The sequence below is a fragment of the Rana temporaria genome, chromosome 10 (genome assembly GCF_905171775.1).
Source record: "Rana temporaria chromosome 10, aRanTem1.1, whole genome shotgun sequence".
Taxonomy (NCBI): domain Eukaryota; kingdom Metazoa; phylum Chordata; class Amphibia; order Anura; family Ranidae; genus Rana; species Rana temporaria.
The window spans coordinates 138,334,293-138,356,336 of NC_053498.1; the positions used below are offsets into that span (position 1 = coordinate 138,334,293).

The window sequence follows — 22,044 nt, forward strand, 5'->3', positions numbered from 1 at the left end:
ATATTGGTTCTGAGCATGCGTTTAGTTGGACCAAATTGTGTACACACGATTGGATAAACCAACGTCACATATTTATTGCCCAATTGGCGAGCATGAAGAGCCAACGTTTGTTGTCGTTAATTCAGCCAATAATTGTCTGATGGAGCACACACACGGTCGGATTATATGACCCAACACATCCGTCAGACAATTATGGCCATAAAGTTGGATCGTGTGTACGAATGAGCCTTTAAACAGGCTACAAAATAGAAGCAAATATAATAAAAGGAAAATGTGTTATTGGAAATAGAATATTCACACATACGTGATTGGGTTTCACTCGTGTCAGCTGAATGGATGTGGTTATCAAACCAGAGGTGAGCTACAGTCATTCTGTTCTGGGTCAGGGTTCCAGTTTTATCTGAGCAGATGATGGAAGTGGAGCCCAGAGTCTCCACAGCTTCCAGATTCTTCACCAGACAATTCTTCTTGGCCATGCGCTTTGCAGTCAGAGAGAGCGTTACCTGAGAGACAAAGAGAGTGCTTCCTAAATCTCTGCACAGAATGGAGCTCTGAAATCCAATATGTAAGTCATCATTTAGAAAATTCACACAACTTTAGAGTGAAGACATTATGTAGACCAGGGGTTACCAAATCTTTCCCACTACAAGATTTTATCTGGCCCACAGCTGGAGTCACCCAATGTGGGTCCACAAAGGCCTTCCCTGTTCCTAGTGCTGTCATCTCTGTCGGTGGTTGCTAGTACCATTCGCACCCTAGCAACCAATCACATGCTTGCCTCTGCACTCACAGGAGGACAGAAATTTCCATGCAAGCTACATCTCTTTCTGGCTCTCACCCTGCTGCTACAACTACACTGTAGTGTAAGGTAAGAGAGGAATTCTGATGGGGGGCTCAGATGTAAGAGGGGTGCAGATGTAAGGGGGACTCTCATGAGTTTTTATTGAGTCATATGCAGGGATTACAAAATCAAAAAGCTCCAGGTAAAGCGTATTTATTTATTTAAATTGTTTTCATACTTTAATAAAACTGATATTTTTTCAGTTGCGAATATTTGAAAATACACGATGTGGCTCCTGTACCTGAAAAGTATGGAGACACCTGATCTAGAGAAAACTATGACTTGCAAGGGGCATCACTGTGCCCAGCTTTGCTCAGCCCACTGATCTAAATTCTAGCCTTTTATAAATATATATATATATATATATATATATATATATATTTTTTTTTTGTAGTCAGAGTCTTCACTTGGAAATGCGATAACCTAACTACCAAGGCCTGAGGTGTGCCTTGGCCTAGCTGGTCAGTATGCCTAAAAGTGGGCATACCCTGAATGTATGAATATGAAGAAATGTACGACATGTAACAAGTATATGTGAAAATTGGGGGAAATGTTTGGGTGGGAACCCAGAATACGAGCCGACGCAGGATCAGCCAGAGGAGGAGGGATAAATACCCCTCAGACTCCTCCTACAAATACAGGCTAGCCTCTGGCCAGCCTTCTTACACACACATTATATATACAGTATATACACACACACACAAATCACTCCTAGACAAAAGTACGGCTACTTACGGTCACAGTGGCCAGGAGACCTTCAGGCACATTGGCAACAATGATCCCAGTAAGAAAGATGATGGAGTTCAGAATAGAGTATCCCATAGACATTGCAATGATAAAGAATATAACACCAATAGACACGGCAAATCCTGCCACAATGTGAACAAAGTGTTCAATCTCCACAGCAATGGGGGTTTTCTCATTTCCCACTCCTGATGCCAATGAAGCAATCCGGCCAATAATTGTACGATCTCCAGTATTTATTACCATCCCTTTTGCTGTACCTGAGAAAAAAAAAAAAACATACTTTGTGATGGTGTCTACAAACACTACATGGTGGCCATCTATACACACAAACCCAGCCACTCAACACAAAGAGGGGTAATGAGCACTGGTTTATGGGGAAACGACCATCAGGCTCAATCCCAACTGTTTTCTCCATCTTCAGAAGCATTTGGCCTAGAGATGCCAGGAAGGGTCTACATATGCAAGATTGGTGCCCAATCCACCAGAAACCGGCCAAGGAGGGTCTACATATATAAGACTAGTGTCCAATTCAAAGATTCAGGGAAGGTCTAGATTTGGTTGGTGTCCAATCCACCTAAAACACCCTTGTTTGGGTACACATTCTTTTTAGGTACAGTAGGGATCTTCAGAATATAGGTGAAATGTCAGCAAGATGCTTGAGATTATAATCATTCCTCAATCACTTTCTCCAGGCTGATGGCTCTGATGTCAGGTCTTTAAACACTGTTTTACAGCCTCAGAGTTAGTCATTACCTTCCAGGCAGGTGGTGGAGTAGAAGGCGATGTTCTTAGTCTCTAAAGGATTTTCATGTGTGTATTCAGCAGATCGACCCTGGGCTTCTGACTCTCCTGTCAAAGAGGAATTGTCCACCTGAGACCAAAGATGAAGGAGAAATTTACTGACCCATCCGGTTTAATTTTACATTGGCAAATTAGGTCAGCTAGAACACTTCTGCTGTTAAAGTGAATGTACATATATTCTAAACAAGCATTGAATCCCTTTTGAAGCTCTCATTCACTTCTGAAGCTATAGACGTGACAATGACATTTTCTTTTAAGTTCATAGTAGAGACACTAAAAATCACAACTCAATGGTGGGCAGATATTGTCAGCCTTCCAAGGTAAACATCCGGCAGGAGTTCCTAGTCCATCAAAAATGAACTGAGACCCAATTTTAAGGCCTCTTCACAAAAGTGCTAAGACCCCTACAGCATGGATGGGACATTTGTTTATGTGGCTAAAGCCACTGCCTCATTCATGCTGTACATGTCTCGGCATCCTTTTAAATAAAGCTTTGTACACACAATACATTTTTTTTTTGTTCAACCCAGCATGCTGAACGGAAAATAAAATCTGAAAGATCTATGTACTAATACGAGCATGTTAGTACAGCGATATCCCCCACTGTGCTGCTATTGTGTTCTGACAGGGGAACCACCCCTCCACCAGGACACACAGGTCAGCGCTCGCAGCCATTGGTTGTCAAGCACTCATTGGATGCCAGTCGGGTGTTTTTTTTTCAGCATGCCCATTCAACCAGGAGCGGCCACTCCATAAGGGGCACCGCCCCCCTAATTTGCATGCGAGGCGTTGGGCTTCTGTGAGTTTTTTTTTTTCAGGCCACATGATTAGAGCCTAAGGCTCTACTTGTGTGAAAAAGGTTGGGCCACCCACCCACTTGTGACACTAGCGAATCAATATTTGCTACGGTCTTCCAGCTTTTCCTCCCGGACAACCAGGCCGGTGACTTGTCGTTAAGGTTCCCCTATCGATATGGTTCCTGTAAGGACTGCGCAGGCGCAATCCTTGCCGATGGAAATCTCCGAACCTCGGCCGTCATCCAGGCTCATTCCTTAACATCCCCGTGGATTGGAGGATGTTAAAAAAAAAGCCAGGAAGCCGAGCGAGCGGAGCGAGCCGTCCGAGCGAAGCGAGAACATGAGGCCGACTGGCCACTTTCCTCAAATTCCACGTCGCCCTGGATGCCGGCCGAGGTTCGGAGATTTCCGTCGGCAAGGATTGCACCTGCGCAGTCCTTACAGGAACCATCTCGATAGCCAAAACCATATCGTCAGATCACCGGAAGGCGAAGCCGAGGAAGCTGCAGCGCTGAGACAGTGGAGGGGTGAGTGTGGACCTGGGGGGTTGCTTGCCACCCCGCTCCCCCCCCCCCAAAGACAGGGTGCTGTACACACAGGCTGCATGTCTGCTGGTTTCTAATGTACAGGCTGATTATGGCCGATATTTGGCCCATGTGTACCTGACTTTAGAGTCTCTGTTGTGATATTTGATGATAAATTACTGCACAGTACATACAGTTAGTGAGGTCAGGAGTGGTTCTTTTTTTTTTTAAAGCTCATTTTGTTAAGAATATGTAAATAATGTAATACACATAGTCACAAGTGCATTTGCATCTCTCACTGGTAGAAAATTACCTTGCAGCCCTGGGCAAAGGTAATCCTAAGGTCCGCTGGTATTCGATCTCCTCCTTTGATCTCCACTATATCTCCCACTACAAGATCGGTGGCTGCGACCTCAATTTTTTCTCCTTCTCGGGTGACTAAAGCTTGCTGCAAATATAAGAATTCACAAAAACACCTTATCGAGGACAGAAAAATTAGAGGCCTAATGATAAACACAATTCTACACGATAAAAAGATTAACAGAGACTAAAGATGAATACAATGTTTGTGTTCCATAGGTAGTAATAGGACATAGACAAACTCATGCAAAGTGCCCTAAGAAGGCCGCAGCAAGTGGAACGTTTTATCAGGTTTACAAAGTTACACTGAATGATGGTTGCCAGGGGCGGACTGACCATTGAGTCACTCGGGCACTGCCCGAGGGCCCCATGCTACGAGGGGGCCCCATCAGGGTTGTCAGGCTCAGTAAAACCAGGGACAGTATGTAAAAATCTATGTCTTTTTTACATCTGTCCCTGATATGTCCGAAACCGACATGCTTTTGATGTGAAAATCCCGAGATTTTAGCTGCCCAGCCTCTGCACTGCCTCCTGGCTTGGTGGCCATATGTAAGCCCGGGGGCCCCATAATCTATTGCCCGGGGGCCCCATATGTTGTCAGTCCACCCCTGATGGTTGCTGAAGTGATCATTCAAGCTGGTGCGCCCTCATACCTCCCAACATTTTGACATATGAATGAGGGACACCTACTAACAAATGTATGTAGGCATAGGACACGCCCCCTGCCACTCCCCCTTAAAGGAGAATTAACCAAAAAAAGATTAATTAAATCCACAAGTGCTTTTTTTTACCATCATTATTCCTTTATATTGGCTTTTAAAATGTACAAATGCAGCAATTTAGAAATCAGATGAAAGGTTTAGCACTGGGAAACACTTTTTGAAAGATAAAAAGTGCATTGTATTTACAACTATATGGATCAGACCAAATGAGGGGGGGAGAGGGACAGAGGAGGGACAATAGGGAGCTATGCATCCTGTCTCAGTGGACTACGTACAGCACCAGGGGAAGGTTATATTTTGTTGCAGGTCTATTAGGCAATTCAACTTTTTTTTTTTTACCCAGGTGTATACTTCACACAGTACAGCAATGCTTTTATTTTTTTAATTAAATTTATAAGAGTACACATGATCCTTACAACTACGAAATTCAGACATCATGACAGCAGCCATATTGTGCATGCGCTATATAGCAGGGGTAGGCAACCTGGGGCCCTCCAACTGTTGAAGAACTTCAGGTCCCATCATGCCTCTGGGAGTAACTGTAACTGCCAGCCTTGCAATGCCTTGTGGGAGATGTAGTTCCACAACAGCTGGAGGGCCCCAGGTTGCCTACACCTGCTCTATAGTACTGCAGAGCAACATGAGCAAACTTTACCGCCCAAATAAAAAATAGCTTGTGATTCTAAGGCGGCTGCCATTTCACTCACCTGTGGGATCATCTTATTGAAACTGGCCATGATGTTGGTACTTTTAGATTCTTGGTAGTAAGCAAAACAGCCGGTGAGGATAACGACCACGGCCAACACAATGCCCAGGTACAGCTGTGACAAAAGAGAACATTGGTCATACATTGCAAATGTCAAATCTCTAAAATTCTATAGGCCCAGCAGAAATAAAATGAACAGTTATTTATATGTAAACTGGCAACTCTCCTCACAACTGCTATACAGCATGATTCTTACATTGTCTTTGAGTGCCGTAGGATCTTGAGCGACCTGAACGGCATAAGCGATCCAGCAGAGAATTGCCCCCGCCCATAGTAGAAGAGAGAAACCTCCGACCATCTGTCTCATAAACTTGACGATTTCGGGAGTTCCCTTGGGAGGAGTGAGTGCGTTGGGACCATCGCGAGCCAGAACCTCTGCAGCTTTTGCATTAGCGAGACCCTATGAGGATAAACACAGGATTGAGCAACAGTCATTTCCACCATGTATCATTTAACAATAGCCCTTCTAGGAGCTCCATTATTTATCTGGGTTCATGTAAAAGAACACAGGGGCAGTAGAGAAAAGCATAAACTGACAAAATGTATACTTCTTAAAGGTCAACTGTAGACAAACATTCAAAGTAAAAACGTATCATTTTTGCACCTAGATGGTATTTTGTAAACTAATTCACACACTTGGCCAGGGCCGCCATCAGGGGGGTACAGGCAGTACACCTGTAAGGGGTCCGGAGGGCAACCACCTTAAAAAAAAACAAAAAAACTTTCATATTTTTTTATAAAAAAAAATCTTTTATTTGTATATATATATATATATATATATATATATATATATATATATATATATATATATATATATATATATATATATATATATATATATATATATATAAAAAATATATATTTAAAAAAGATATATATATATATATATATATATATATATATATATATAATATTATTTATTATTAAAGGGCCCAGAGGTCCCCAGGATGGCAACCCCCCTTTTTTTTATAAAAAATAATTTTATATATATATATATATATATATATATATATATATATATATTTTGTTTATATATATATATATTTTTTTAAGGGCCCAGAGGTCTCCAGGGCCCTGGATGGCAACCCCCCCCCCTTTTTTTTATATTTTTCTTTATTTCTTCTCAATTACAGGTGGCAGAACCCCCCCCCCCCCCCGGTTCTCTGCTCCAAGGGGGCCATGCCTGAAGCTGTGTAAGGGGCCCCATAATTCCTGATGGCTGCCCTGCACTTGGCTATACTGTGAGATAGGAGTTCTGCAAGCCCCAGTCACCTGCCCCATCTGCTATTGTTTGGGCTACAAATATACAAATACAAATATATTGTCCCATGGACAGAAAAGGCATTTCCACCACAAGTCTCAATACAGCCTTTAGCTGTAGGAAAAGTAATTTGATTACACTACCTTAATTGAGAAATGGTTAATTGGCTTTCCCTGTGCATATTATGTCAAAGAACAACTAGGCGCTAACCCTGATCTATTAAGATAGAGGTGAGAGCAGGCAAGGGCGGCCGAGAACTCTACATAACCAGTTCTTTTAATGGTGACCAGCTAAGTGTCTGCACCTCCCACTCTGAACAGTGTGTACTTGGTGATAACCATCTGTAGAGCCCGGATTACTCCATCCCTCTCTACATAATCCTGTGTCTGATAGAAGTGACCCGACTGCAGAATTCCCAGCACAGTGCCAAGTCCTGATTAACCATTACCATAACCGGTATGGAGAGAACATTCCAGGTAATGGCGATTTCATGCTCTTGATTTTATCTGGGAGGGGGGCGGGGGTAGAGCATTGGTGTGGCACGTAGCAGGCGCATGTCTCCACAGGGCACAATGTGGAGGAACTTGGCACACGCTGGTATCTGGCCAACTTGTTAACTTTTTATGGCAAGCTGGATTATAAAAGTTATTCTGTTACTCACTTTGAGAAGACTTGTTTCATATTTTGTTTCCAGATCTTCAATAGAAAGTTTATGATCATCCTGAAAAACAATAACGCAATAAAATGAATACTAAACTAAAGTTACAATAACAGCCATCCATTTTCACAGAAAAACCTGAAATAATGTTATTTGATATTTTGTAGAGTATCAGCATATTCTAATCTTGGGTTAAAACTAGGATGGGAAGTGTACCCAGCACTTCATCTCAACAATGGTGTACAAATGAATTTTGGTCAAGGGCAATGTTACTGGAAATCGGTTACCAGCAGAAAAGAATGTAAGCATGCGATAGTTCACCAACGAGAGAAAATATCATGTCTATAATGACTAAACAACTTCCTACTACCATAGACGTGCGCACAGGGTGTGCCAGGTGTGCCTGGGCACACCCTAATCACCTTGTGCAGTGAAGATTGCCCCTACTGCCCTGGGGCCCCTTCCCTTCATGAATGAACACAGTAAGGGCTCTTTCACACGGGCGGCCCATTCAGGTCCGCCTGCCAGTTTTTTAGGCGGACCTGAACGGGCGCTCTGTGCTCCTCTATGGAGCCGCGGATGTCAGCGGTGACATGCCCACTGACATCCGACCCTCTCCGATCCGTCAAAGTGTGACGGAGGAAAAACCTACTTTTCCATCTGTCTGGCAGATCGGATGAACACGGATAGACGGTCCGTGTTTATCCGATACCCCCCATAGGGGAGAGCGGAGAAAAGACAGGGCGGTCCCAGCACAGTGTGCGGGGACCGCCCTGTCATCCGCCAGCTCAGCGGGGATCAACGGAGCGATTCCCGCTGAGCAAGCGGAGGTTCACGGGGCGGATCATTACTGATCCGCCCCATGTGAAAGGGGCCTAAGTGATCAGTACCATGTGTTTTAGCTTTGGAGTGCACACCCTAATGCAATAGGTTGCACACACCCATGCCTCCTACGCAATACAAAATTCCTTTCTGGAGCTCCCAACACCACTCTGCTGATCAGTTGGCAAAGCATTGGAAACATAAAAGATGTGAATTCTTTGTCCGCCTAAGCGGGTGACTGGAGTCTCTTATTTAACAATCTCCTAGTGTAGCCCCTATTGAATGAACCCCTATTGAAAGTTCCCCAAGTTACACTGTTGATATTTTTCTTCCTCTTAGCGGCCAAACTAATCATCACCAGATGCTGGAGGAAGAAGACTTCTGTCCCTGCCTCTGATGGATGGCAGGTGGTCTCGTGGATTATGACCCAAAAGAAGTTTGCCAGCATTATACGGGACTCTCAAAAGCAACTTGAAAAAGGTCTGGAGACTACTTGTATGCACATTAAACTATAATTTTTGTTGTACTTTGGGTAATCTAGCTTTTGATTGGATCTCTCTCCCCCTTCCAGCTTTCTCATTTCCTGTCCTTTTACCTTTCCCCCTCCCTTTAAAAAAACAAACAAAAAAACACTATATTGATGGTTATATGACCTAGCAACGTGGGCATTGAATCTCCTTGGGGAATTGTCTGTTGCTTTTTTGGGACATGAGAACCCCCGGGCAGAGGCAGCTCTCTAATTGGACAAATGAGGCGGTCGCCTAAGGCCTCACACTCACCTAATTTGCCTGTGAAGTATACCAATGTCGGCGTCATCAGATATCTCTATTAGCCCTCTCTTACCTCCCCCTCTTGCATTGGCTGAATATGTCTGATGGGTGAGGAGGGTGCCCTGAAAGTGGTGCTGATCACCTGTGTGCTAGATCCGTGCATTTTCTGCAGCCATTTTTCTTGCTTGAATTATTTTTCCCATTATGGGCGTGAGTGGGGCCACATGTCTAAGTTTTGCCTAAGGCCTCACAAAGTCTAGAGCTGCCTCTGCACCCGGGGGAATGGAGGGGTGGAATACCCCGAGCTTCTGTTGTTAATGTATTGATGAACTTTGTTTCAGACCTTCAAAGCTGGATCTTTGATGTCTATATAACTTTTTCTACATTATTAAAACATATTGAAAGGAAAAAAGATGTGAATTCAACATGGTTTCCGTCATAATTTCCCTTTGAAATTCAGTATTCTGAATCAGATCTTCAGTACTGGAATCTTGTGTGACGTATGTGACAGATTCACTATACTGCGTAGCGAAATGGTAAGAAATAAAATCCTCTGATAGGTATCCGGGCAATGCATGAAAAAGGGAAACTTTTCTTTAATATCCAATGTAAAGAAAACACTATAGCAGCCACTTTATCGGAGAGACAATGGAGTCTTTTCATCATGGGGCCACTTAACACCCAATAATGTAAACAGGCTGGGCTTGATTGAGAGCCACTCAGGCATACCTCGTCATTACTGAAAATCTCAGCTGAATGTACTGTGCCGAGGTGTACAGTATATAGAAAAAAAAGGCTGCAACACAAACTTTTCCCACAACGCAAAGCTGGAGACGCTGGTTGGGATAAGATCACGGGGAAAGGATCTGCTATTATTAGATGTCAATCATAGCATTGGGAATTATAAAAGGGAAATCTTCATATGACTGACATATACTTACAACACGTAGAAGGCTTTACCCCTCCTTGTGCCTTGATATGTAACTGATATGCAGATGAGAGATAAAGTTATTCTATATGTAAACTCGCATGTTTACTTCCACAATGCAAATCTTTAATCCCAGTGGGAAGCACGGGTACTATTCTATATCCGGTCTATTGTGCCAAGGATTATATAAGAATATATAATCACATCAGAAATAGAATTGGTTGATGGCATGTTCTCCTAATAAGGGGTGGTACTTATTAGGGATGCTGGGAGTTGTAGTTCGCCTGTACTAGATGACCAGGGGTGGACTGACAACTCATGGGGCCCCCGGGCAATAGAAGATTATGGGGCCCCCGGGCTTACAGATGGCCACCACGCCAGGAGGCAGTGCAGAGGCGGGGCAGCTAAAATCTCAGAATTTTAACATCAAAAGCCTGTCGGTTTCGGACATATCAGGGACACAGATTTTTACATACTGTCCCTGGTTTTATTGAGCCTGGCAACCCTGATGGGGCCCCCTAGAGGCATGGGGCCCACGGGCAGTGCCCGGGAGTCCCAATGGTCAGTCCGCCCCTTCAGATGACTATACCAAGTCCTCTTCTTAGACTATGTATGTAAGTGAGAGAACACACACAGCTAGAAGGTGAGGGAAGAACTCCACAGGGTTATAAAATACAAAAACCGAAACTTGGGGAGAGATTTACTAAAACTGGAGCACTCAGAATCTGGTGCCGCTGTACATGGTAGCCAATCAGCTTATAACTTCAGCTTGTTCATTAAGCTTTGACAATAAAACCTGGAAGACGATTGGTTTATACGCAGAGCTGCACCAATCTAGATATCGAAATAAACCTTTAAAGGTGAGCGTGGCACACCATAAAAGATTTATTTACGCATGCACACATTAATATGGGCATGTGTCGGGGCAAGCGGCTTCTATAGTATTTTTTTTTTACCCTGTTTCTTTTCTATATTTACTCTGGTTGCCATTTTAATCCCTTTAGATATCTACTGCACATACTAAGACTTCATGTACACTTGAAATACTTTGACCGTTGGTGGTGAGAAAACTCAATTTTGAGTGTTTTGTGAGCGGTGGTCAAAACTTTCCTATGCTGAACGTGATTCTTCTGCGTTCAGGAGAGGGAGGTTGAACCTCCCCTAATCGTAGCAGATCCTAAAAGCCTATGGGGCAGATTCACATAGAATCCGCGGCGGCGTAGTGTAAGCCATTTACACTACGCCGCCACAACTTACTGGAGCAAGTGCCGTATTCTCCAAGCACTTGCTCCGTAATTTGCAGCGGCGTAGTGTAAATGGCCTGGCGTATGGCCGCGTAATTCAAAGGGGGCGGCTTGTATTTAAATTAAGCATGCCCCCGCGCCGATCGAACTGCACATGCGCCGGCCGTAAAAATAGCCCAGTGCGCATATAGCAGGGGTAACCTTACGCTTACGGAAACTACGTAAACGACGACGAGGCGGCGCAAAATCGTTCGGGAATCGGCGTATCAGGCTCATTTGCATAGTCAAATGAGAAATCAACGTAAACGCCACCTAGCGGCCAGCGTAGAATTACATCTAAGATCCGACGGTGTAAGTGACTTACACCTGTCGGATCTACGCCGTATCTATGCATAAATGATTCTAGGAATCAGATGCATAGATACCCGGGGCCAAAAACAGAGATACGACGGTGTATCTTGAGATACACCGTCGTATCTCTTTTGAGAATCTGGCCCTAAGTGTACATGGACCGGGGGCTTTTATGGAGGTGAGATTAGGGGCTTTGGCAAAAAAACGCCAAAAGCTTCTAAACTCACGTTTAGAGGCTGCTAGTGTACATGGAGCCTTGTGTTGGCCATACACTATACTCGGCTGAAATTTGGTCATTTAGACAGTTTGTTCATTTTTTGGCCAGTTAAAGGGCACAAAATAATAAATAGATAATCTGCTGAACAATAAATTGAAAGGTTAACGTGCATTACACGGCCTGCTTGGTAACAGCGATTGCATGGTCCCACCGCAGATTTTAATAATTTTTTTAGAAAAGTGTTTTCTACTAGAATTAAAATAAAACAAACACAGTACAAGGGCTTTGAGAATGTAAAATGGAAAGTAGCAAAGTCAAGAAGCTCAGAGAATTCCTCACCAGATCCAATTCTTGTTTAAGATCATCAACTTTTTTTCCCTTCTTCTTCTTCTTTTTGTTCTTTAAGGTCTTGTGATTGTCTTCTCCAATCACCTTTTCTGGTAGGTCTGCATCCTTTGTATCATTAATCTCCACAGTGTACACATCAGGCGTTTGCTGCAGAATAAAAAGGAGGTAGAAAATGATTGCACTGACAGCGATGTTAGTTCATGCCGGTCGCATGGTGGGGACGGCTGCTCTGTATTTCAGGCAGGTCCTCGGATCACAACCTAGCAATAGTTCCAGATTGCTATTCTGGCTTCCTTAGGCTGGCCATACATTATACAATTTTCATGTGCAACTTTCCTTTAGATTTACCAAAACCATATAATAGGAGGTCAAACCTAAACACTTTCAATGTGTATGCAATCAGGCAGGTCCTTGTACTACATAGTTGAAGGCAAATCTAAATAAAATTGAACATTTTGTAGGGTGTGTGGCCAGACTAAAGCCCTGTACACACGATCAGTCCATCTGATGAAAACGGTCCGTAGGACCGTTTTCATCGGTTAACCGATGAAGCTGACTGATGGTCCGTCGCGCCTACACACCATCGGTTAAAAAAACGATCGTGTCAGAACGCGGTGACGTAAAACACAACAACGTGCTGAAAAAAACTAAGTTCAATGCTTCCAAGCATGCGTCGACTTGATTCTGAGCATGCGTGGATTTTTAACCGATGGACGTGCCTACAAACGATCGTTTTTTTTTCTATCGGTTAGGTATCCATCGGTTAAATTTAAAACAAGATTGCTTTTTTTTTAACCTATGGATAAATAACCGATGGCGCCCACACACGATCGGTTTGGTCCGATGAAAACGGTCCATTTAGACCATTCTCATCGCTTTGACCGATCGTGTGTACGTGGCATTACACATGCAATTACTATACATTTCAATAACAATCTGCAACGAAAACTAAAGTGTCATTATATATAATAGCAATAATTTGTTTCTGAATATAAACTAAAAAACACCAAACTGTACTGCATGGGCACATTTCTTCAGTATTACTGTATCACAGCTGGGACAAAATTATTATTTTTTTACTTTACTCAGGGACACTGCTTGGTATTGCAGAAGATTTCTGTGGGATAACTGGGCATTGTATAGCAAGGCTACATAGATTTTGTTATATATTTATATATAACAAAATCTATGTAGCCTTGCTATACAATGCCCAGTTATCCCACGGAAATCTTCTGCAATACCAAGCAGTGTGGCCGTGTCCCTGAGTACGTTACAAACAAAACCTTCATTGATGATGGGGATATCAACTCTACCAATGTAAATACCAACTAGATGTGCCACGCTAAAACAAAAGCAACATTCTGTGCCCGGGTCACCCATCATCAAAGCTGGCAAAGCATCTGATATGAAAGTTTGTTATGTATGTATACACAATAAAATAAAAACGTGCATTCCTTTCAAATGAAATCATAGCAGCAGCAATAAATAAACAATAAATGACAGATGTGCTGCGGTGCCTGATACTTATATATACTTATATTCTGCAAGCTACATCAGCCATAATAATAAGAAGATGCATGCTGTGCTTATTTACACGGTTTGGAAACGGATGGTGGTCACCAATGACAGAATTATGAGCGCATGTTAACAATCCTTATTTTTACATTTTAGAGGAGATGTTTCTGAATTTCTTGCATTGACAATAACAGAAGACACACATCAGGTGCCTCTGATCTTGTGAGTTGGCTTATAACGTACCTGGCTACCCATTTCTTTACAGTTACAGGTGCAGAAATCTGTTGGAAAAAAAAGAAAAATACAAAGACTGCAGAGGAGCAAAAATAAAAATGCTGAACCAGTAAAGGGACGTCCTCACGGAATCTTCTAGATGCAAGAGCTTTAGAGGTTGTGGCAGTCCCAACAAGAGCCAATGTTAGCTGCAGTCTTCCCCACACATTGACATCCTGACGCAGGACAGGAAAGCTTTCAAAGTGCTGTGCCCAAGCATCAGTCTGCTGGTCCTATTTCTACCTCCGAGATACCTGCAGCTCCTCCCCAGAGATGGGACTCGTCCTGCCTCCCCGCCCACAATCCTCACCTGGCCAGGTGGAAAAATACTGCACAAACAGCTTTGTGGAATCTGTGCTCAGTCACATCAGTGTCATCACCTCCCATCATATGTAATGTCAGAACAAGGAACCACAACTGCTCTATAGGAATAAAAGCTCATATACCTCCACACTTCTCTGCCAGAAAATTCCATGTTCTCCAGACATTCTCACCATGAAAACAACTAAAAATCCCAACTACTACTCCCCCCCCCAAACGGTTATCTGACACTACCAAGAGATACAAGCATCATCACCCAACTACTACTCCCCCCCAAACAAGGTTATCTGACACTACCAAGAGATACAAGCATCATCACCCAACTACTACTCCCCCCCAAACAAGGTTATCTGACACTACCAAGAGATACAAGCATCATCACCCAACTACTACTCCCCCCCAAACAAGGTTATCTGACACTACCAAGAGATACAAGCATCATCACCCAACTACTACTCCCCCCCAAACAAGGTTATCTGACACTACCAAGAGATACAAGCATCATCACCCAACTACTACTCCCCCCCAAACAAGGTTATCTGACACTACCAAGAGATACAAGCATCATCACCCAACTACTACTCCCCCCCAAACAAGGTTATCTGACACTACCAAGAGATACAAGCATCATCACCCAACTACTACTCCCCCCCAAACAAGGTTATCTGACACTACCAAGAGATACAAGCATCATCACCCAACTACTACTCCCCCCCAAACAAGGTTATCTGACACTACCAAGAGATACAAGCATCATCACCCAACTACTACTCCCCCCCAAACAAGGTTATCTGACACTACCAAGAGATACAAGCATCATCACCCAACTACTACTCCCCCCCAAACAAGGTTATCTGACACTACCAAGAGATACAAGCATCATCACCCAACTACTACTCCCCCCCAAACAAGGTTATCTGACACTACCAAGAGATACAAGCATCATCACCCAACTACTACTCCCCCCCAAACAAGGTTATCTGACACTACCAAGAGATACAAGCATCATCACCCAACTACTACTCCCCCCCAAACAAGGTTATCTGACACTACCAAGAGATACAAGCATCATCACCCAACTACTACTCCCCCCCAAACAAGGTTATCTGACACTACCAAGAGATACAAGCATCATCACCCAACTACTACTCCCCCCCAAACAAGGTTATCTGACACTACCAAGAGATACAAGCATCATCACCCATTCCATGTCTATTTGTATATATTTGTAATATATATTTGATGTTGTAAAGCGCTGAGCAAACTGTTGGCGCTATATAAATCCTGTATAATAATAATAATATATATATCAGTAGTAGAAATATCGTACCCTGGTAGCCTTTAACTAATGCAAAAAGTCTGGAGTTTAAGTGATAAGGCTAAAGCCCTGTACACACGATCGGATTTCTGATGGAATCTAATCCGATGGATTTTTTCGTTGGATATCCGATGAAGCTGACTTTCATCAGTCATGCCTACACACCATCAGACTAAATTCCGACCGTGCCAAAAGTTCAATGCTTCCGAGCATGCGTCGACTTGATTCTGAGCATGCATGGATTCTTCTCCGATGGAGTTCCACACAGATGATCAGAATTTCCTATCAGTTTTTTATCCATAGGAAAAATTTTAAAAACATGTTCTATTTTTTTACACCAAACGAACCGATCGTGTGTACACAACTTTAATGTACACATTTTACAACCTCTCCTGAAAGATTTAACTTGACACATAATTAAATAATAATAATTATTAATATAATAATAATAATAATAATTATTATTATTATAATAATAATAATTTAATTAAGTAATTAAAAACATCCGTTCATCCGTTACATTAAAAACATCCGCTTTGCCACGTTTACATGCAGTGTTTACATGCCGCGTTTACATGCAGCGTTTACATGCAGCGTTTACATGCAGCGTTTACATGCAGTGTTTACATGCCGCGTTTACATGCAGCGTTTACATGCAGCGTTTACATGCAGCGTTTACATGCAGCGTTTACATGCAGCGTTTGCATGCAGCGTTTACATGCAGCGTTTAGATAATTTTTTGTTTTTGCAAATTGTGAAAAATGAAAAACGCCTGTAAACGAAGCGTGGCTAAACACGTGTTACTGGGTTTACAAGCTGTTACAGGCGTTTGGCGTTTCAATTGCCTCTGAACATTCGTCCTGAACGCATTTTTTTTGCTTTCCAAAAAATGCTTCTAAACTCAACTGCCTAGAAATGACTATAAACGACCCAGTGTACTGATAAGATAAAAGAGGAGAGTTCAGGGGCAGCTAAGAAAAAAACGCCCAACTGCTCCTAAATGCCAGTTTACATTACATATAAGCCTAAGGCCTCGTACACACGGATGGACTGTCCGCTGAAAACGGTCCGCCGGACCGTTTTCAGCGGACATGTCCGCCTGGAGATTTATGTCTGATGGTTGTACACACCATCAGACAGAAATCCGCGCGTAAAAAATACGCGGGTACGTGGCCGCGCCGTCGCCGTGACGATGACGCGGCGACATGGGCGTCCCTGGAAGTTCAAAGCTTCCACGTAAGCGTCGAATCACTTTGACGCATGCGAGGGATGGCGGCCGATCGGACATGTCCGGTGAGTCTGTACAGACGACCGAACATGTCCGACGGACATGGTTCCAGCGGACATGTTTCTTAGCATGCTAAGAAACATTTGTCCGCTGGAAACTGTCCGATCCGCCGGACAATTGTCCGGTCGGCCCTACACACGACCGAACCAGTTTCAGCAGACATGTTCGGTCATGTGTATGGGGCCTGACTGTTATTGGCTAACATGTTTTTCAGCATAACTTGGATCCCTTCAAAGAATAAACATATATAAATCCTGAAGAAGTTATCCCAAAAGCTTGCAACTTTATTAGCCTTTAAAAGGTATGACTTAAACTCCAATCAATGACTACCATGGTGCAATACTCTTACTATGGAGATGATTATCTTACTGCTGATTTCATATTTGTAATATTAGATTATTTAGGAATAAAAAAATATATATATATATATATATATATATATATATATATATATATATATATATATATATATATATATATATATATATATATATATATATTACAAGTTGATCACACATCTGACGTACCTATAAGCAGCACAAAAATAGATGGTGCTGCTGTTACCTCCAGGTGACAGGCAGGGGGAGCTACAGGACAGCACTCACAGATATAAAAGCTTTAGAAAGTTGTTCTCATTTAGCCCTAAACTTTGTGCAGATTGGCCAGTGGCACAACAGTTTGATGATAGTTTGTGAGCTAGTCCACAAATCCATGTATCCCCAATTCTTCCTAAAATATTCAAAATGTAGGCTTCGGGTATGTGTCACTTTTTTCCAATAACAGTAAAAGCATTGCCTGTCTGAACACATTCTTCATGGTGGCCCAATTATTAAAGTGGGGCATGAATACAGAGCAGGTGATGGGTTCTTATCCAAGTTTTTTCCCGAAAAAAAAATACCATGGGAGGGGGCGCCTACACATGTTCATTCAGGTGACAAATTATAGAACATGCTGACACAGGCGCTGGAGGCATAACTCCCAGCTTTTTGAGATGGGAATGGGGGGGCACACCTGTCAGCAAAAGTATGCAGGCATAGGGCACACCCCTTTCCATGCCCCCTTAACCACTTAACCCCCGGACCATATTGCTGGTCAAAGACCAGAGCACTTTTTGCGATTCGGCACTGCGTCGCTTTAACTGACAATTGCGCGGTCGTGCGACGTGGTTCCCAAACAAAATTGGTGTCCTTTTTTTTCCCCACAAATAGAGCTTTCTTTTGGTGGTATTTGATCACCTCTGCGGTTTTTAGTTGTTGCGCTATGAACAAAAAAAAAAAGAGACAATTTTGAAAAAAATGAATATTTTTAAACTTTTTGCTATAATAAATATCCCCCAAAAATATATAAAAAAACGATTTTTTTCCCTCAGTTTAGGCCGATACGCATTCTTCTACATATTTTTCGTAAAAAAAAAATCGCAATAAATGAGACTTTGGGAGGCAACTTGAACACGACTTGAGTATGAATCACAAAGCAACTTACAACACGACTTGAAGTCGCCTCCAGGAGGGAAAACTCAATGCCAAATTTTAAATAAAAAACCGGCATGGGTTCCCCCTCTGGGAGCATACCAGGCCCTTAGGTCGACGCTGAAAAAATGGGGTGGGGGTCCCCCCCAAATCCATACCAGACCCTTATCCGAGCATGCAGACCTGCCGGTCAGGAAAGGGGGTGGGGACGGGTGAGCGCCCCCCTCCTGAGCCGTACCAGGCGGCATGCCCTCAACATGGGGGTGCTTTGGGGCAGGGGGGTGCCCCAAAGCACCTTGTCCCCATATTGATGGGGACAAGGGCCTCTTCCTGGCAACCCTGGCCGTTGGTTGTCTGGATCTGCGGGCGGGGGGCTTATCGGAATCTGGGAGCCTCCTTTAATAAGGGAGCCCCCATATCCCGGCCCTCACCCTATGTGAATGAGTATGGGGTATTGTACCCCTACCCATTCACCTGGTGGAAGAAAAATGTCAATAAAAAAAAAACATGTTTTTAAAGTAGTTTATTACGCGGGGGTCTTCTTCCGACTTCTCTCTTCTGCCAGGCACCACCGCTGTCTTCTTTCAGCTCTTTTACCAGCAGGGGCCCGGTCTTCTCCCTTTTTCCGACTTTGGGGGGTCTTCCGACTTCTCCGCTCTCTTCTCCCGCTCTCCGGTTCTTTTTCTCTTCTGCCGGGCACCACCGCTGTCTTCTTCCAGCTCTTTCACCAGCGGGGGCCCGGTCCACCGCACACCCAGAATTACAGCGGGAGGGAGCGTCGAGTCAACATCGAAGAGGAGAAGAGGAGAAGAAGAAGAGAAGAAGGCGACGCAGAAGACCGGGCCCCCACTGGTGAAAGAGCTGAAAGACGACAGCGGTGGTGCCCAGCAGAAGAGGAAAAAAACGGAGAGCGGGAGAAGAGAGCGAAGTCGGAAGACCCCCCAAAGTCGAAAGAAGGGAGAAGACTGGGCCCCCGCTGGTAAAGGAGCTGAAAGATGACAGCGGTGGTGCCCGGGAGAAGTCGGAAGAAGACCCCTGGAGCTGCCTAATAAACTACTTAAAAAAACACTACACCGGTTTTTAATTGACATTTTTCTTCCACCAGGTGAAAGGGTAGGGGTACGATGTACCCCATACTTATTCACATAGGGTGGAGGGCTGGGATCTGGGGGCCCCCTTATTAAAGGTAGCTCCCAGATTCCGATAAGCAGATCCCAACAACCAATGGCCAGGGTTGTCGGCAAGAGGCCCTTGTCCCCATCAACATGGGTACAAGGTGCTTTGGGGTGGGGGGCCACAGGTCGCCCCCCCTGCCCCAAAGCACCCCCCATGTTGAGGGCATGCCGCCTGGTACGACTCAGGAGGGGGGCGCTCGCTCATCCCCACCACCTTTCCTGACCGGCCGGTCTGCGTGCTCGGATAAGAGTCTGGTATGGATTTGGGGGTGAACCCCCACGCCATTTTTTCGGCGTAGGGGGTTCCCCTTGAAATCCATACCAGGTATGCTCCTGGAGGGGAACCCATGCCGTTTTTTTATTTAAAATTTGGTGTGGAGTTCCCCTGTGAGAGGGAGGGGCTTGCCTTAGAACAGGTTCACACTGGGGCGACTTCCTGTAAAGTTGCCTTACTGTGAACGACTTGGAGGCGACTTCCATTGAAATCAATGTGTACAAGTCGCCTACAAGTCGGATTGAAGTAGTACAGGAACCTTTTTTCAAGCCGGAGCGACTGCAGTAGTGTACATTAAGACGGCTCCGTTCACTTCTTCATGCTGCGCGACTTGAGGAGACTAGTCGGATCCCAGGTCGCCCCCGGTGTGAACCGGCTCTGAGAGATATATTTACCTAGAAAAATTGTAACATGTTCAATACTTATTTTACCCGCTGTATATACTATAGTTTGTAGACTTCATCTCTCTCACAGACTAAATAATATACACTGATTTGGGTTATTTTCACCAACGAAATTTAGCAGAACACATTTTGACCTAAATTTACGAAGACAGATTTTTTGCAAGATTTTATAACAGAAATTAAGAACAACACTTTTTTTTTGGCTAATTTTCTGTCTTTTAAATAAAAACCCCATCGGTGATTAAACATCAAAAGAAAGCACTATTTGTCTGAAAAAAAAGTAATGTATCTCTTTTTTTAGCAACCAAATTATGTAGCTATTTTGAAGGACATACAAGGCTGACAGTTTGAAAGCTGCAGGACTTGTATATGACTGACGTGACAGAGCCGCACCATTTTTGAATTGGGTCAGCAGGTGCGCTCACTGTCATATTGAGGGGGGGGGGGGGGGCGGTAGGAGCTGGAACATGCTACATGTCAACTTCACGCAAAATCAGGTACCTGTACGTCATTTGATTGAAGTGGTTATACTGGGGTGATGCACACATCACCCCGATACCGTTTTTTTTTAGAGCTAGTGGTCGGCTATCTCATGATAACAACCGATGCGGTCAACAAAACGATTGGTTGTTATCACGAGCAGTGGGAGGGACACTTCCCTCTCCTGCTGCCTTCCGCTGCTCTGCCATCCCACCGGGAGACCAAAGCGACCATCTGCCACGTTCGTCGGCTGTTTGGAGTCTCGAAAAAAAACGGAAACAGCTTCGATCTCCTATGTAAAAACACAGAAGCAGCATCACTGCCAATGGCGCCAATTAAAAAAAAATTACAGTATTCCAAAAAATCCGAGGGACACAGTGCACCACTGATCAGCGTGCATGAGCGGCCTGTTCTGAAGGATGTTATCTGACGTCCAGTCTAGAGGCCGGGCGGGAATGTGTTAAATGTAAATTAGATTAGAATTTATATCTAAACCTAGGGGAGAATTCCTTTGCCTTGGATGTAGGCTTCCCTCACCAGGAAGGGAGGTGCACCACTCTCTGCCTTAGCGAAGGGAAACCTGTTTGCTTCCCTACCCAACAAGACCAACAACAACACATGAAATGTGTGAAGATTGGGTGAAATGCACACCCAAAAGTACTGCAGTGGGTCCTGTTATACTGGCTGAAGCTCAAGAGAGTATAAAGAAAGATCAGAGTAAGAAAAGAAAAAAAAGGGAGGGGGATGAGAAGGGAACATGGACCAACCCGTCTCTCTGTCTCCCAATGCTCATTCCACATATCTACTAATCAGTCAATACACCCACTCAGCCAGCATCCACCACCCAGAGTATTTTGATTTTATTTTTATTATTTTATTTGTTGGCCAATCAGAAGTCAGTGGAGGGATTGGCAGAAAGTGGTGGTGGACACTAAGCGGTTGGTAAGGTGGACTGGCCTGGCGGCAGCAGCAGCAGCATTCATGATAGACTGGAGAGGTAGGCCTGTGAGAAAGGAGTTGCAATAGTCAAGGTGATAGATAACGAGGGAGTGAATGAGTTGCCTAGTGGTTGAAAAGGGACGACTTTTGTAGATGCTACAGAGGTGAAGTCTACAAGATTTGGATTTGGGGCTGAAAGGACAGGTCAGAGTTCAGGAATAGACCTAGCTGCCTGGTAGGGGGGGGGGGGGGACTGATGGTTGGATGAACTTCCTTTGGGAATGCATTGGAAAGGGTGACAATGCAGCAACTGAACTGAGAAATGTTGTCACCTAGGAAAGGAAGTTCAGAATTGAAAGCAGGACACTTTTTGGCATTACAGGAAGATGTGCAAAGTTAGTTCATTACTTCAAGGGTTTGGGTTTAGGTAG

The 22,044-nt window shown here is 43.9% G+C and overlaps 1 protein-coding gene across 2 annotated transcripts in view; it reads right to left on the reverse strand.

The window, feature by feature from the left end:
* Positions 1-22,044, reverse strand: part of ATP12A (ATPase H+/K+ transporting non-gastric alpha2 subunit) — a 46,752-nt gene that overhangs the window by 19,371 nt on the left and 5,337 nt on the right. Inside the window, exons 1-9 of one of the 2 annotated variants that reach the window (XM_040326381.1) lie at positions 13,916-14,174; positions 12,149-12,304; positions 7,481-7,540; positions 5,755-5,958; positions 5,500-5,613; positions 4,024-4,158; positions 2,342-2,459; positions 1,577-1,845; positions 305-503 (exon numbers count right to left, since the gene is read on the reverse strand). In XM_040326381.1, coding sequence (XP_040182315.1) covers positions 305-503; positions 1,577-1,845; positions 2,342-2,459; positions 4,024-4,158; positions 5,500-5,613; positions 5,755-5,958; positions 7,481-7,540; positions 12,149-12,304; positions 13,916-13,927 — 1,267 coding nt within the window. In that variant the 5' untranslated portion in view covers positions 13,928-14,174. Of the gene's footprint in view, positions 1-304; positions 504-1,576; positions 1,846-2,341; positions 2,460-4,023; positions 4,159-5,499; positions 5,614-5,754; positions 5,959-7,480; positions 7,541-12,148; positions 12,305-13,915; positions 14,175-22,044 lie in introns of those variants that run through there. The other variant, XM_040326380.1, reaches the window with a different exon arrangement.